This window comes from Montipora capricornis, chromosome 2 (genome assembly GCF_036669925.1).
Source record: "Montipora capricornis isolate CH-2021 chromosome 2, ASM3666992v2, whole genome shotgun sequence".
Taxonomy (NCBI): domain Eukaryota; kingdom Metazoa; phylum Cnidaria; class Anthozoa; order Scleractinia; family Acroporidae; genus Montipora; species Montipora capricornis.
The window spans coordinates 835,806-849,849 of NC_090884.1; the positions used below are offsets into that span (position 1 = coordinate 835,806).

A 14,044-nucleotide genomic window follows, 5' to 3' on the forward strand; every position below is an offset into this window, starting at 1 on the left:
CCCTTTCAATGTTGACCGTTTAAGTTTTCAGCAATTTTTTGTATTGTTAGCAACTTTGATAAGGGGGGAGGGGGCTGCAGTGTGGGAGATAATACTATAGGTAAATTAATAACACCCCAGGAAGGTGAAGTGTCTCCACTAATTTTGCAACTTTTTGTAGCAGTATAAAAGAGTACCTGACAGGAAGTGGAGTGTGGTAAGGCTGGCAGATTTCAAAAGGATCATACATGTTTGTCTATGGAAACAAAACCACAGAGCATTCAAAATTTAGAAAATAAAGACAATAACGACAAAAATCTACGTGTACAGTAAAATCTAATCAAAATCAAATAAATCGGTCATCTGCGTGCATACCTGTACAAGAATTCTTGGTCTCTGAGGTGATGGAAAAGGAACATCAAGCATCAAAATTGCTATGTACCTGAATGACACAACATACAAGGAACATACATGTATATGTAAATTACACTACAAGTAAGTAAGTAAGTAAGTAAGTAAGTAAGTACTGTAAGTAGGTACTATAAGTAAGTAAGTAAGTACAGTAAGTAGGTACTGTAAGTAAGTACTGTAAGTAGGTACTGTATTATTAAAGGAAAACATTTGGTTGGACCCTAAAATAATATTTATCATTCATTAAGTTGATTTCCAGTCAATTTCTGCCATTCATACCTCTCAATAGGAAATGGTTGAGCAGACACAGAAATACGATAAAGCTGAGACAGAAACTTCTTGAAAGCTTCAAAAAAAGGCCAGTGAGACAAGACACATATGCACTTGTTTGTGTGGGCAACCTTTCTGCCTTCTTCATAGTTCTGACAAGTAATACAAAACAGTCATACTATTGGGATGATTAATTTATGACAATGGTTTGTTTTGTACATGAGCGTACTACTCTTACAAAATGACTTAATTACTTTTATAGTTGAAACACTGTTTTATTCTAGAAGGTCTTCAATGAAGACCACTCTTTCAATAACAACACAAGTTGACGGTGAACTGAATCAAAGTACAAGAAACTTAAGGCAACTTTAAGGCTCCTTTTTCTACAACATTTAATGCTCCTTTTCTTATGGTACAGATGCTCCCCCCCCCCCCCCCCACCCGAAATGCCCTTAAAAATTGCCCATAACAATTATGCTAATCAATTTGAGTAACAACCTCAAATAGATGGAAAGCAGAGTTAACTTGAGAACACGAATATCCACACTGTCATGTCCCTTCAATAACAAATTAACATCTATAATTTAATCTTTCACTTCTCTCACATTGTCACTGTTTAATTGCAAGGCTTGTGTCCTTTCCTCTGTGAGTTGATCCTCAGACAAAACTTCAAAAAAAGTCACTGCAGCTCCATAGATCTTATAAAGGAAAACAGTTTTAATACATGTAGCATGCATGTTGAAAGATGTACAATCATGCAGACCTGTACAAGTATGATTAAATGCTATCTCCATGTCCCCTACATTCTTTCATTTATTCAGTACAAAATTTAACCATACAAGTAAGACTGTTACCAAGTGGTCAAGGCAATTATTGTTTAAAATAATATTTGTCCATAGTATGAGTGCTACATGTATGCTCTCCCTTCTGGCTCATTATGATGCTCTCGTGCATTAAGGACAAGAAAGACTTTTTAGGAAAGGTTCAAACGTTGCCCTTTTGCAAAAGCTCTGCAAAGGGCTTATGCTTGAATAGAGAGACACAAATAGAAGTATAAAGAGTACGTGGCTTAAGAATCAATTAGACAGTCATGCAATTTGTAAAATTATGAATAGTTAGAAGGGAGGACATCTTTCATTTTCAACCTTGAAATTACATATTGTACATATCTGTTCAGAAGTAGTCTATGTTTTCAAAGAACTCAAAGAGGTGTACAAGGCATGTACACTTCTTGTGTTACACGTAACAAGGATAAAATAAAACAGATGCGTTCTTAAGTAGGTTCCAAAAAGCTGCTTAACCTTTTACATTTAATTTGATTCTACAGCAATTCATTACGGTAATTCTGCTAGAGAGAAGCACTTTTGAAAAGGAATTAGCCAAAACACAATAATTCACTGTCAGCCAAAAATAAAATGAAATAGCACTGCCAAACCTTTTGGCCAGATGCTCCTGTGAGCACAAAGGTAGAGAAAGAAGGTAGAGGATGTTGGGAGTTTTCAGGCCAGCATTCAATGACCGCTCCTTGTGGGAGACAAAACATTGGAATCTTGTCTGGAAGAGGAAATCCCTCATAATCCTCTACAGGAAACCGACTCAGCACCTCTGAAATTGATAAAACAAGACACTTGGATGAGATACTTACAATCTCACTCCAAATGTTGTAAGGATGTGTACAGAAAGAACATGTGTAGCAAAATTTGAAGTGCAAAATTCAAAAAAAGATATCCAGTTGCCAGTCTGAAATTAGACAAGTTAGTGGAATATCTGTATGCTATTCACATCTGAGCAACGTGTGAGATTTGCGCCCAGAAATAAATGAGTTAAAATCGCCTTTTTGTGCTATAATTATTATCTTGATCTGATTCAGAATACCGTAAAACAACTATTCACCTCAGTGTCGATGGCTCATGGTTGATATTTTTACCTTGCCACTTCAAGGTTCAGTAAATATCCACCACTGGCCACCTCATCTTCAGTGAATAGTTCTTAATTATTATTATTACTGTGCATGTAATTTATGCATAGAGCAGTGTTTGTTTTGTGAGATTAAAATAATTAATACTTATTATGACTGTGCCTGGATGACTATGAAAAGAGGTTAATGATCAGGTATATTTACAAGGAATAACAAGTTGTGGGAGTACAAGTCTGCTAATGTCTAATTGAAGGATGTTCAGTGGAAAAACCCTGGACTTACATACACCCATGCTCCCTACAGAATGATGCCAAGGTTAATTTGCGTGTACTATACCTGCAGGATAAGTAATGGAACGTAGCCTGGCCAAGGATTTTCTATAACAGAGATAAACATCTGAGCCAACCTGGGAAGTACAGTAAATGATCATGGTTAAATCAATTATCTGTTCAAAACAAACCAGTTACATGACTGTATTTGAGAGATGTAAAGGTAAAGTCTGCTACGAGCCTAGAAGGCCCATCAGGCCAGAGCTTATCTCCGGTTTCTGAAGCATGAAGCGACTAGGAGTATTTCTACTCCCCCCCTGGATGGGATGCTAGTCCATCGCAGGGTTACCCCCTACATTAAATTTGCCTGTACCCATTTATGCACCTGGGTGGAGACAGGAACCGTGAGAGTGAAGTGTCTTGCCCAAGAACACAACAAAATGTCCCGTCCAGGACCCCACTGATGTCAGTAATTTAATAATAATTTTTGCTTTATTTGAAGTGCTACTATGACGAAATTCGCATCTTTCCTATCTAACCCATTTTTAGACATAAACATGGAGTCTATATGAGAAGAAGAATGCTGTTTACTATTTTCAAATATTTCTTTTTGTTCCAGAGATACATGTATTCAAGTTTTTAAAATAATTTATGCAAATTAGCCAAGTGATGACGTCATAAACAACCAAATTTTGATCAAATATGATGAAAAAAGATATCTCAGCCAATTTGTATCAGAAATGCTTGATTCTTTGCAGGAAGATTTGAGTATATGTGCTCCACAATATGAGCTACCAACTGGTTTTGTTACCATGGCAACATACTGGGTTCCAGACTTCCCTGATATTAAAGGCTTTGCTGGCCACCTTTCGCATTCTATTTGATATTTGCCATACATGTAGATCAACATGTTTTAATGAAGTAGAAAAATTGAATTAACATGTGCTTAATCTTGACTTGGGAAAGCTCGAAAAACCAATGCTTTAAAAACTGCCCCATAATACACTACATGGATTGAAGAGTTTAATATACTGTATGTACTGTAGATTTAGCCAAGCCTAAAAGCAAAGCTCCAGTGTTATTTATTTTTACAAAAAGTTAACCTGGCTTGAGCCTGCAATACAATTGAAAACCAGTACCCGGTGAGCAGTCATCTTAAAAAAATAGCTGACTTCAGTGACCTTTAAATTTGAGCCAACGATATGGTCACATGATAATGGTCAGCAGATACATTGTTTTGACAGGTGTCAATTAATCATAACATGACTGTCCAATATCAAAGATGTTCCCGCCAAAAAACATGGGTTGCAGCAGAGTTTAATATGCCATTAACCCATTGACTCCTGGGGGTATGGCTGGTTTAGGCTGGTTTAGGGGTGAATGGGTTAACATTGGCATTCATAGAGGGGTGGACATATGGGTGGTCGTATAGTAACCAAAACCAAATTATCTTGCACAGATGCGTTAACTTTTTTTCCCATGGTGCTCTGCACACATACTTTTGGCATGCGGAGCTCTACTAAAAAATATAAATAAAAAATATCCCCAAAGATTGAATCCTCACACTGAAAGATGAAAAGACTATCTATTAAGCTAATAATTTTATTAATGATCAATCAAATTCCAGTCAGGTCAGGACCTGAAACATGTGAAGCAAGGAAAATATGATTGTTTCCAGCACTGTACCAGATTCCTGAAGACAAGTTTTTCTAACCAATAAAGTGAGAGAAAATTGTTACATTGCATTGTTACAGAGATACAGGTACCTACCATTCCTTTATTAAGATTCTTGTCAATTAAGCAAAACGCATGAGGTGGTTTTTCACTCTGAAAACAAGCAGAAGGTAATAAGCCTCCAGATCCACATTACCTCGTCACTTGCAATCATGTGTGGTGCCAAACAACTACATTGTATACTCTCAGCCGGCAGAAGGTTACAGCAAAATTAATAATTATTGTAAGAAAGACACAAGTCATCCAAGAAGCATGTCTACTAGAAAATCACTGTATTGTTTAGAGAGAATTGCTGTGTCAAGAGGGGTTTTACCAGAACTGTCATGCTTGTTTGTATCTACATGTAGAAGTTGCATATAGAGGAACGGACTAAAAGCAATGAGAATGGTCTTAAAATCAGGGTAGGAGTAACAGTGTGATTTTAGAGACCTTATAATGATCACATGGGATGGCTGAGGATACATTACATCATATTATTATTTTTGAACACTAAGCTGTTGAACAACAGCTTTAACTTGGTGTATCAGAAAATAATACACAAAAGAAGTGAGAGAGAGAGGTAGAATGAGAGCTCCTTCTCCCACAAGACAGGAGAGGTAGAATTTGCCCTCAGGAATGTCGTCTTGGCTAGTTAGTATACTATGCTGTTCATTCAAAGATCAACATTTTCTTCTCCAAACATGAATGAGTGAATGAATGAATGGTCGATAAATTATTATTGATAATTAATAATAAAAATGAAGAATGATCGATAATTATTGTTATCTATACCTTGCTTGTGATAATAACACAAATCTCAGTGACTGCCAGAGATGAATGGGCCATCTTTTGTGAAGCTCGCCTATAAGTAATAAATGTCCTGCTACCACCACTGTTATTGACATTGGCTTCTTTTCCTGTTGCTGTGTAAAGAACAATGTCACATCCTGCCATCAGTCTCTCCTTGCCCTCATAAAGGACCCTGGACAAAATTCAAAATGAAAAAAAAAGCCAAATGAATTAAGGAGGATAAGGGTAGCTAATGCACGTTCATACTGTATACATGTACAAACCTCCATCTCAAAAAGACCCAAAGTCGAAAGAACAGTGTTGGCTAAGACAGTAAATGTTACTTGTACATGTAGTGTATTTCTATAGTACGGGTATCTGTTCACGAAAACAACCTCCACTCAGTCAGAAGCCAGGAATTTTTTTAATGAAATAATAGGTGATAATAACCAATTGAAAGAAATCTTTATGGTATCATTTGGGAAGGAATCGTTAAGGGGAGGTGGCTCTTAACTTCCAAACTGCTGCTATGGACCCCTTCAAATAATAATTTTTCGAGTCCCTTTAATGGGACATTTTCAGTGAGTGATTAACCCATTGACTCTAGGGGTTTCCCATTGATGAGTAAAATCGTCTGGCGTTAGAAAGCAAAATAATAAGTATGGCCGGTTTAGGCCGGTTTAGGGGAGAATGGGTTAATGGGAAAGTTTTTCAGTGAGTGATTAAGGTGGCCAACTGCAGTTTTCCAAAGAAAAATGTCAAGATTTTGAGGTCTGTCAAATTACCCCTTTCACTCCCGTGGGGTTCCCCATTGACGAGTAAAATCGTCTGGCGTTGAACAGAGTAAAATCTGTAATTGTCACTCTTGGGAGTGAAAGGATTAAAGCAACAGGATGTCTCTTTTTGAAGTGTTAGTCACTGCAGTTGATGTAAAATGTAATTTATGTAAATCAGGGGAAAATGCTACCGTAATTATAGTGACCAAGCTCCTGGAGGGGGACTGGAAACTAGACATTTCAAAGGGCTTTTTCGTACAACCTAGCATACGACCAGGGTTAAAATTTTGGGAATTACCGTATTTACCCGTGTATAAGTCGATCCCATGTATAAGTCGACCCCCCATTTTTGATGGCAAAAAACGCAATTTCTTAATTTTTTTGTCAAATGTTCATGGGACACTAATCTTGTATTCTTCGATTTCTGGAAATATGGATACACAAAAAAATCAGGGCCTCAAGCGCTTAATAGTTTTGTTGTTCAGCAGCGCTAGCTGTTGTATATGCAGGCGTTTTGTCCTTCAGTTTCGAAAAAGTTCTCTGAAAATCGAACATGTAAACCTCAAACTCACCTGTTTCGTTGTTCAAGGATAAAGGGCTTTAGAGGATAAGCACAATGCAACATCAGAGAAGCAGGAGTCAATCTTTGAAAATAACTTGCGAACGATGCGAAAATGTGCAAGGTTTAATTGGTCCTTGACTTACAATTTCTCAAATGACAAACAAAACAAAACTCATAAACCAAACAATACGAAGTTTGCAAAAGCATTTAAATCTGCCAGGTTTGTATAAAGAATAAAAAACAACCTTTACCAACCAGCATTTTTACGCAAACACGAGTAACAGTGCTTGCATGCAAACACGAGGTATTGTGCCAGGTTACTAAGCCGTTGAACGATCGTGTTTTATTCGAAGAAACAGAAATGCCTTGTAGAGCTTTCCGCCTTTGGAAAACGAAAATTTCCAGTGTCTATTTCGTATTTGTGCTTGTGAGTATCTTCAACATTTAGAGCTGGACAAATCCTTTTTTATTTCAACTGGAATTGCTCACATTCGTTTTGAAGTCTTTTGTAATTTATTTTGAAGTCTTTTACAATGTACGTCGGCTTTTGTCCACTGCGTTCGTTATGCCCAAGACAACATTATTATGTTAATTTTGAATAAATTACTTAGCTGGAACTTGGCTCAAAATCTTTGACCCGTGTATAAGTCGAGGGTAATTTTTGGAGCTTCTTTTGAGGCCATAAAAGGTCGACTTATACACGGGTAAATACGGTAGTAAACAACATGAAGATTAAACCATCAACAATTTTTTAAAAAGATTAGACAGTTTTTCAGTTGTTATCAAAATAGACGAAAATCAACATTTTTGCCACTTGCAAAAAACCTGTCTGACAGATTTAACTATTTATTTCTATACATGATTATTTTCACTTGTTAAGAAAATCCTGAAATTTTAAGGTGGGTGCATACAGCTAGTTTTTGAGAAAAAGGCCTTTGAAATGTCTAGTTTCCAGTCCCCCCTCCAGGAGCTCTTTCACTATAATTATTTATCAGTTTCCCCTCATTTGCATTTATTTGTTAGGTAAAATTACATTTTACATCAATTGCAGTGACTCACACTTCAGAAGAGACATCCTGTTGTTTAATTTCACAAATTTCAAAATCGTGATCTCTTTCTTCTGAAAACTGAAGTAAAACACTTTTCAAAATATCAGTTCTATTTTTTGTCCAAATAGAAAATAATTCCATGCTACAGTTTACAAAAAAAGCCACCTCTTCCTTTTGTTTCCTGAAAGTTTTTACATGTTTTTCACTGACACACACTGCAGAGGACTGGGACTAGTTGCACATGTGCCTCCTGATTGAAGTGACATCAGAATCCCATTGAAATAGTTACATCAAAGAACAATCCATGCAACCTTTTGGTAGCCCTTAGTCAAGGGCTCTTGACTAAAAAGCTTCCTTAGCAACACAGTCTTTCTGTAGCTAAGTCCCACCCTCCCCCCACCCCTAAAACTGATACCATAGGTTAACTGGCTGCTGAACAGAAATTTCAAAAGCTGATGTTATGTGTGGTGTTTCATAAGAGTGAGTCATCATGGAGGTTAAATTACCAGAAATTCTAGAGTGACCTGTGAGCCAATCAACTCTAAAAAGAATTGTAATTACAGGAATGGATGAGGATTCCGATTTATTTTCTTTATAGCGAGCAACCAGCAAATAAAAAATTGTGTTATTTTTTCCTACCCAATGTCAGTGAGAGGTGGCTTGTCTGTTCCTCGACGAATGCACAGAAAGCAAGATGGCTGTCGAATGGATCCATGGTTAAGATTAGCAGGGAAGCCTGCTGGTGTTTCCTCAATGCATGTGTATCCTTTGGGAGGTTTTTCTCCCAAACTTTTAAATATCACAGTTACATCAGTTATCGGTTCCGAAAGATTTCTGTCTTCATCAAATTGGATAGCATCATTGGAGTTGCCATTTCCCAGGCCAGCGACAACAAAGTAGTCGCCAACACGCTGGGGCTTCTCACGGTCAACCATAATCTTGATGCATCATCTGAAAGCACAAAAATTAAAGTTTGACAAGAATGCAATGTGATAACCTGCATATTATTTTGAGCCATGCTACAATTTGATAAAGAAATGGGGGGTTAAAAGTTAACGACCACTATCCACTAGGATCATACAAACATTATCATTGTTTACATTTACAGCCGTAAGAACTTCATTCTATGAATTGCTAACTCTTTCATTAAGTACGATACTGCAGGGCTTGAAATTGCTTCATAATTCAGTAATAATTATTGCTTAAATAAGCTTAAAATTGCTTTAAATTAGTAAGCTTAAATTTTATGACCAAAAATTTAACTAATGAAAAGGAGGTCAACATGAACTTTTTGATCCATCACTGTGTATAAAAGGTGAAAAGCGTGCCATTCGAGTTTATCCACTTTAATAGCAACTATCACAACCTCAATCTCGACTTTACTCATTTGCTTTCGGTATTATTCCAGATAAATACTTAATTGTAACAAAGAAATGGCAGCTATAAAAGTCAGGTATTGTCAGTAATTAACGTTTGACAACCAATACCATGCGCAAGGCCTGGGGCAAATTCTATCCATTTTGGTGGCAAAATTGGGTAACTAGAGGGCAGACTCAGTTATATGTGGGGTGAACTTCGAGGGGGCTAACTTGCTATGTGGTGAAACTACTGTAATTCTAGTACATGAGATCGTAAAGTTCTGCATGAATTACCCTTTTTACCACAATCTTGCAATCTGATTGGCTAATCTTATGTCTTCAATACAAGTCTAGACAATGCTGCTTGCGTCATGCTTGCGTCGATGTGTCAGACAATTGTAATTGCCAATCAAAAATGCTCATTTTGGGAAATAAACCAATCAGATTGTGAGAAAGTTATAGACAATGCTTGCTCTTTCTTTGTGTCATAATCCTGGTCATGCTCTGAAATAATAATGTTGTGGACTCACGTGGCACACAACATTTTGACCACTCGTGACTGTGATGACAAATACCATTGTCAATAAGAGTACACAGACAAGGCTGAACCACATTGGACTTGTTTTAACAAGTTGAATGTGGCCCTAACCGCAACTCTCTGTATTACAATGCACAGAGAAAAGTCTGAGAAAATTAATTGTTGATAATTGTTTGTTACGGCTTTTAGCAGGGAAATCTTGGCTATCTTCTTCATCTCATTTTCCACGGCAAAATTTGCAAAATAGACTCAGTACTATACGTAACTGTAACATAAACATAAATGCTAAGCTAAACATCTTTTACGTTTCGTTCCAACAAAGTTCTGTTTCCGCAAAAGCACTATTTATGCCAATATTCTTTACACATGGAAATTTGAAAGCTTCAGGAATAACGCGATTGAAAGCTGAAGGCTGTAACAAAATTAATGCAAAGCACTGTAACGTAAGCTTTGTGTGGTTATCCAATAGACTTTTCTTGCTGGTACATTTTGTTTTCCCAATACAGATCATGTGATAATACTCAGGAGGTTTGGTCCTTTGTTTTGTTCATTAAAAAGAGTGCATGTAAGCATGAATATGTTTTAATGAACAAAACAAAGGACCAAACCTCCTGAGTATTATCACATGACCTGTATTGGGAAAACAAAATGTACAAGCGAAAAAGGTCTATTGCTTTTATATCCACTGTAGATCTGCTCGTATGCAGGGTATACCCCTGCCCCAGTATCAAGTATTAATGTAGTATGATCAGCTTTGGATATGCTGGTGCATACATTAGAACTAGAAAATTGTAGTAAATGAAACGGAAATTTCGAGATGATAGCTGCCAAAGATATTCAACAACACACCGGAAAGATCAGTCAAATTTCGCACAAATCAGACAAAAGTTTTCCTCACGGCAATATAAATTTTATGTTGATATTAATGTTGATAAAATGTTGTAAAATTCAAGGGACAATAGATATACAACGAACGTTAAGTCACTGGTAAGTCTTAAATAAGATAGCGCTCTTTGTAAATACGAAAACATGTTCCTTTGCTATTTCGATATTTTCTTCAATCAACCTTATCGAGTAAGCGTACCTCTACCACATTTCAAAGTGCATGGTTTCGTTCTTCAGAATATTGTCATATTCTCTGCAGCTTCTCCCAGCTCAAAGAAGCGATTTTTCACCACGCAAAAACCAGTGAATGGGTAAAATACCACGAGGATCCAGAGAACAACAAAAATTGAGGCGTGGATACCAAGTACGTAGTATCAATTCACAGTTTTTTGCTGGGGGAGGAGTAGGGAATTAAATTGCCCGAAGTCGCATGACATGCATTGTGAAGCATATCGACTGATCTTATTGATTTGCATTGTAAATGAAATATTGGCATTGGCAGATTTGCATTGCAATGAGAATATTGGCTACGTGGAGGAAGTTTGTTTCGTACGTACGACTCTAGCTTAACTCTGCCACACCGTGCGAAAATGATAAGTCTTGAGTACTCTAATCACATCAAGACCTTTGACTACAAAAGTCAGCGAACTCAGCTGGAACGCGAAGCAATCGACGCCGTGATCGCGGGGCAACCACTGACTCCATTGTTTGAAAAGCATAGCCTGAGTTTTGATGAACGAAAGCAACTTCTGAAGACCAAACTTGGCTATCCACACAAAGGAGAAGAATTTAGCCTCTTCCTTTTTGGCTGTTGTGTGTGGTCACGTGAATCTTGTCAGAAGCATGATTGAGGAGCATCTGGTTGACGTTGAGCAGCAGAAGACAGTGTTGGTGGGTGTTAACGCAGAGACAAGTGTCATGCCAAGTGGCTTCGGCTATGAGGTTGGCGAAGGGGTCAGTGCCTTGTGGTGTGCTGCAGCATGGGCTAAAATTGACATTGTGAAACTGCTAATAAGCCATGGAGCCAACATTAATCACAAATCCAAGGGAGGATCTAGCCCACTGTTCATGGCATGTCAGTATTTTAATTCAAACAGATCACGTCAAGTACTGCTCGGCAAACCTGACATTCCAATTCAGCTTGAACTTGTTAAGGTCCTGGTTGAGAATGGAGCAAATGTCACAGAATGTGGTCGAGACGGCAACACCCCCCTGATTGCTGCATCTCTATCAGGGTTTAAGGACCCATCCCTTGTTATTTACCTGCTTGAGAATGGTGCAGATCCAAGTGTTCAAAATGTGCATGGCACCACTGCTTTGCACTTGGCAGCAGAGATGGGGTGTTTAGAAACAGTTAAGGTGTTGATTGAAAATGGAGCTCATGTTAATCCTGTTGATGCAGACGGGCTGACCCCTTTGGACAGAGCTTGCTGTAGATGCCAAGACGAAGTGGTAGATTATGTTCTTTCACTGCCTGGTTGCAGCAGAGAACAGAAGGTCCATGCATTGGAACTACTTGGAGCCTCACATGTCACAAGCATCAACACAGAAAGCATTGAGTACTTCAGCGAGGGATTTGAAGAGTATGATGATGAAACTGACAATTCAGATATCCAACATGGTTACCAGCTCATGTTGCAGGCAATGAAAGAGCGTTTCAACCCTCCAAATAGCATCATCAAGTCAGGAGTAAAGTCTCGTTTAGAAATATATAACAATCAGATGGAAAGCCAGAGCATAGAAGAAGTTGAAGCTTTAAGCACTAATAATAATGAAGAAGCTATTATGATGGAAGGGTTCATAATCCGTGATAGAGTTCTTGGCACTCTTCAATCAGCTGAAATTCTTCAGCCGCTAATCAATGAAGCAGTGTTGTTGGCCCATGGAGGCGATTTCAAATCAGCTATTCATTTCTATTCCCATGCATTGTCATTTAAATTGGTATCTTCTCCACAGAGTAGAGATATCTTAAGACGCTTCATTGACCTTGCTGCTTACATGATTGAAAATGAAGCTGAACTGATGATTGCCGACCTTGAAGTAGCACAAGAGTTTTTGATTGCTTGGCTAGCTCATCTTCAAGTGAAAAAGGAAAAGCTGTATGGATCTCATTTCGAGCTGCAGGAGTTTGAGTGGTCTTTTGATAGAGACATGCTAAAAGCCTTTTATTTTATTTGCATCTTAAGCAATGTTAAGATCCACAACGACCACGAGGCAAAGAGAAGGTTTGAAATGATCAAATCAATTGTTGATCTCAACTTAAGCAATTCAGAGGGATCAGACATGCTTCATCTTGCTGTTTGGGATTCAATCTTAGAAGTTCACAATAAGGTGTCTATGAACAGTATTTTTCATGTGCCAAACTTGAAAGTTCTTCAACTGTTGTTGCAGTGCGGGGTTGACATAAATTTCTGCAACAAAGCAGGAAATTCTGCCCTCCATGTTCTTGCTACTGTTGACTCACACCTGGCTGTGGTGCCGAAGGATTTTAAAGAGAATGGAGGAAAGATTTATTTTGACTGGTTTCATCAAAATGGTGCAAACTTCAATATTAAAAATGAAGCAGGAGAGACACCTGTTGATGTGGCAGTGTGTGAACTTACAAAGGGATTTCTTCAGGAACTATAAATTTTTAGATCATTTTTATAGGTATGGCCAATTAACCTTTTCTCCCCTAATGTGGCACTTACAGATTTTACTTTGTCTTATGCCAGACGATTTTATTTGTCAATGGGATTGAGGAACACATCATACTCCATCAAGGTTTTGTTTGTACTTCTTCACCACACAGGAATAATTCATTATCAAGGGAATGCATGAAAACCAGTTGATATTGTCAATGTTTTTGTCCATCTGACAATGAAACAAACTGAAAAAATCTCTAATTTTGTTATGACAATTACCCAAGGGATAATTTTATATTATTATTATTATTATTATTATTATTATTATTATTATTATTATTATTATTATTTCAATGTTATGCTGAATAATAAGAACACTGATTATTTGTTGTAATCCTTCTCATGCTACTTGTAGTTAAATATTGTTTATTAAATAATTATGTACGTCAAATCTTCCCAGGGACAGTTTAATGATATATGTATATTCATTTGATCTTTTGCAATTTAATGAGTTAAAAATAATTATCACTAATTATAAACATTAATAGTTTTGTAGTAGGTGTTTTGTTTTTTATTATTGTTTATTCAGACATCTAAATGAAGGAACAACATTGTTATTCTAAGACAAGAACAATAATAATTATTTAAAATCGAATTGAGAATTCTGAAGAAGATAAGATTAAGGATAAGTATGTATGTACAATTGTATTTTTTTTTAATTCAGTATCAACATAGAAAGCACAAGTGATCTGAGTGGCCATGTCTTTTGTTTATTTAAAACAAAAGAAAGAAGTTGATTCGATTAACATTTAATCTACTTTAAGTTGAGTAAATATCTCTCTATTTAGGAGAGCAATATTTGTCAACTACAGCCTTTAGAATTAAAGAGATTGCTACCGATAA

The 14,044-nt window shown here is 37.0% G+C and overlaps 1 protein-coding gene and 1 pseudogene across 1 annotated transcript in view; one reads left to right on the top strand and one right to left on the bottom strand.

The window, feature by feature from the left end:
• Nucleotides 1-10,864, bottom strand: part of LOC138038336 (C-myc promoter-binding protein-like) — a 41,258-nt gene extending 30,394 nt beyond the window's left edge. The window contains exons 1-10 of the mRNA XM_068884142.1: nt 10,717-10,864; nt 8,376-8,687; nt 5,353-5,542; nt 4,618-4,674; nt 2,915-2,984; nt 2,096-2,265; nt 1,266-1,358; nt 670-812; nt 355-421; nt 177-235 (exon numbers count right to left, since the gene is read on the bottom strand). Of these exons, the coding sequence (XP_068740243.1) occupies nt 177-235; nt 355-421; nt 670-812; nt 1,266-1,358; nt 2,096-2,265; nt 2,915-2,984; nt 4,618-4,674; nt 5,353-5,542; nt 8,376-8,671 (1,145 nt within the window). The 5' untranslated portion in view covers nt 8,672-8,687; nt 10,717-10,864. The remainder of the gene's footprint in view (nt 1-176; nt 236-354; nt 422-669; nt 813-1,265; nt 1,359-2,095; nt 2,266-2,914; nt 2,985-4,617; nt 4,675-5,352; nt 5,543-8,375; nt 8,688-10,716) is intronic.
• A 93-nt stretch (nt 10,865-10,957) lies between these two features.
• Nucleotides 10,958-14,044, top strand: LOC138038341 (protein fem-1 homolog B-like; annotated as a pseudogene).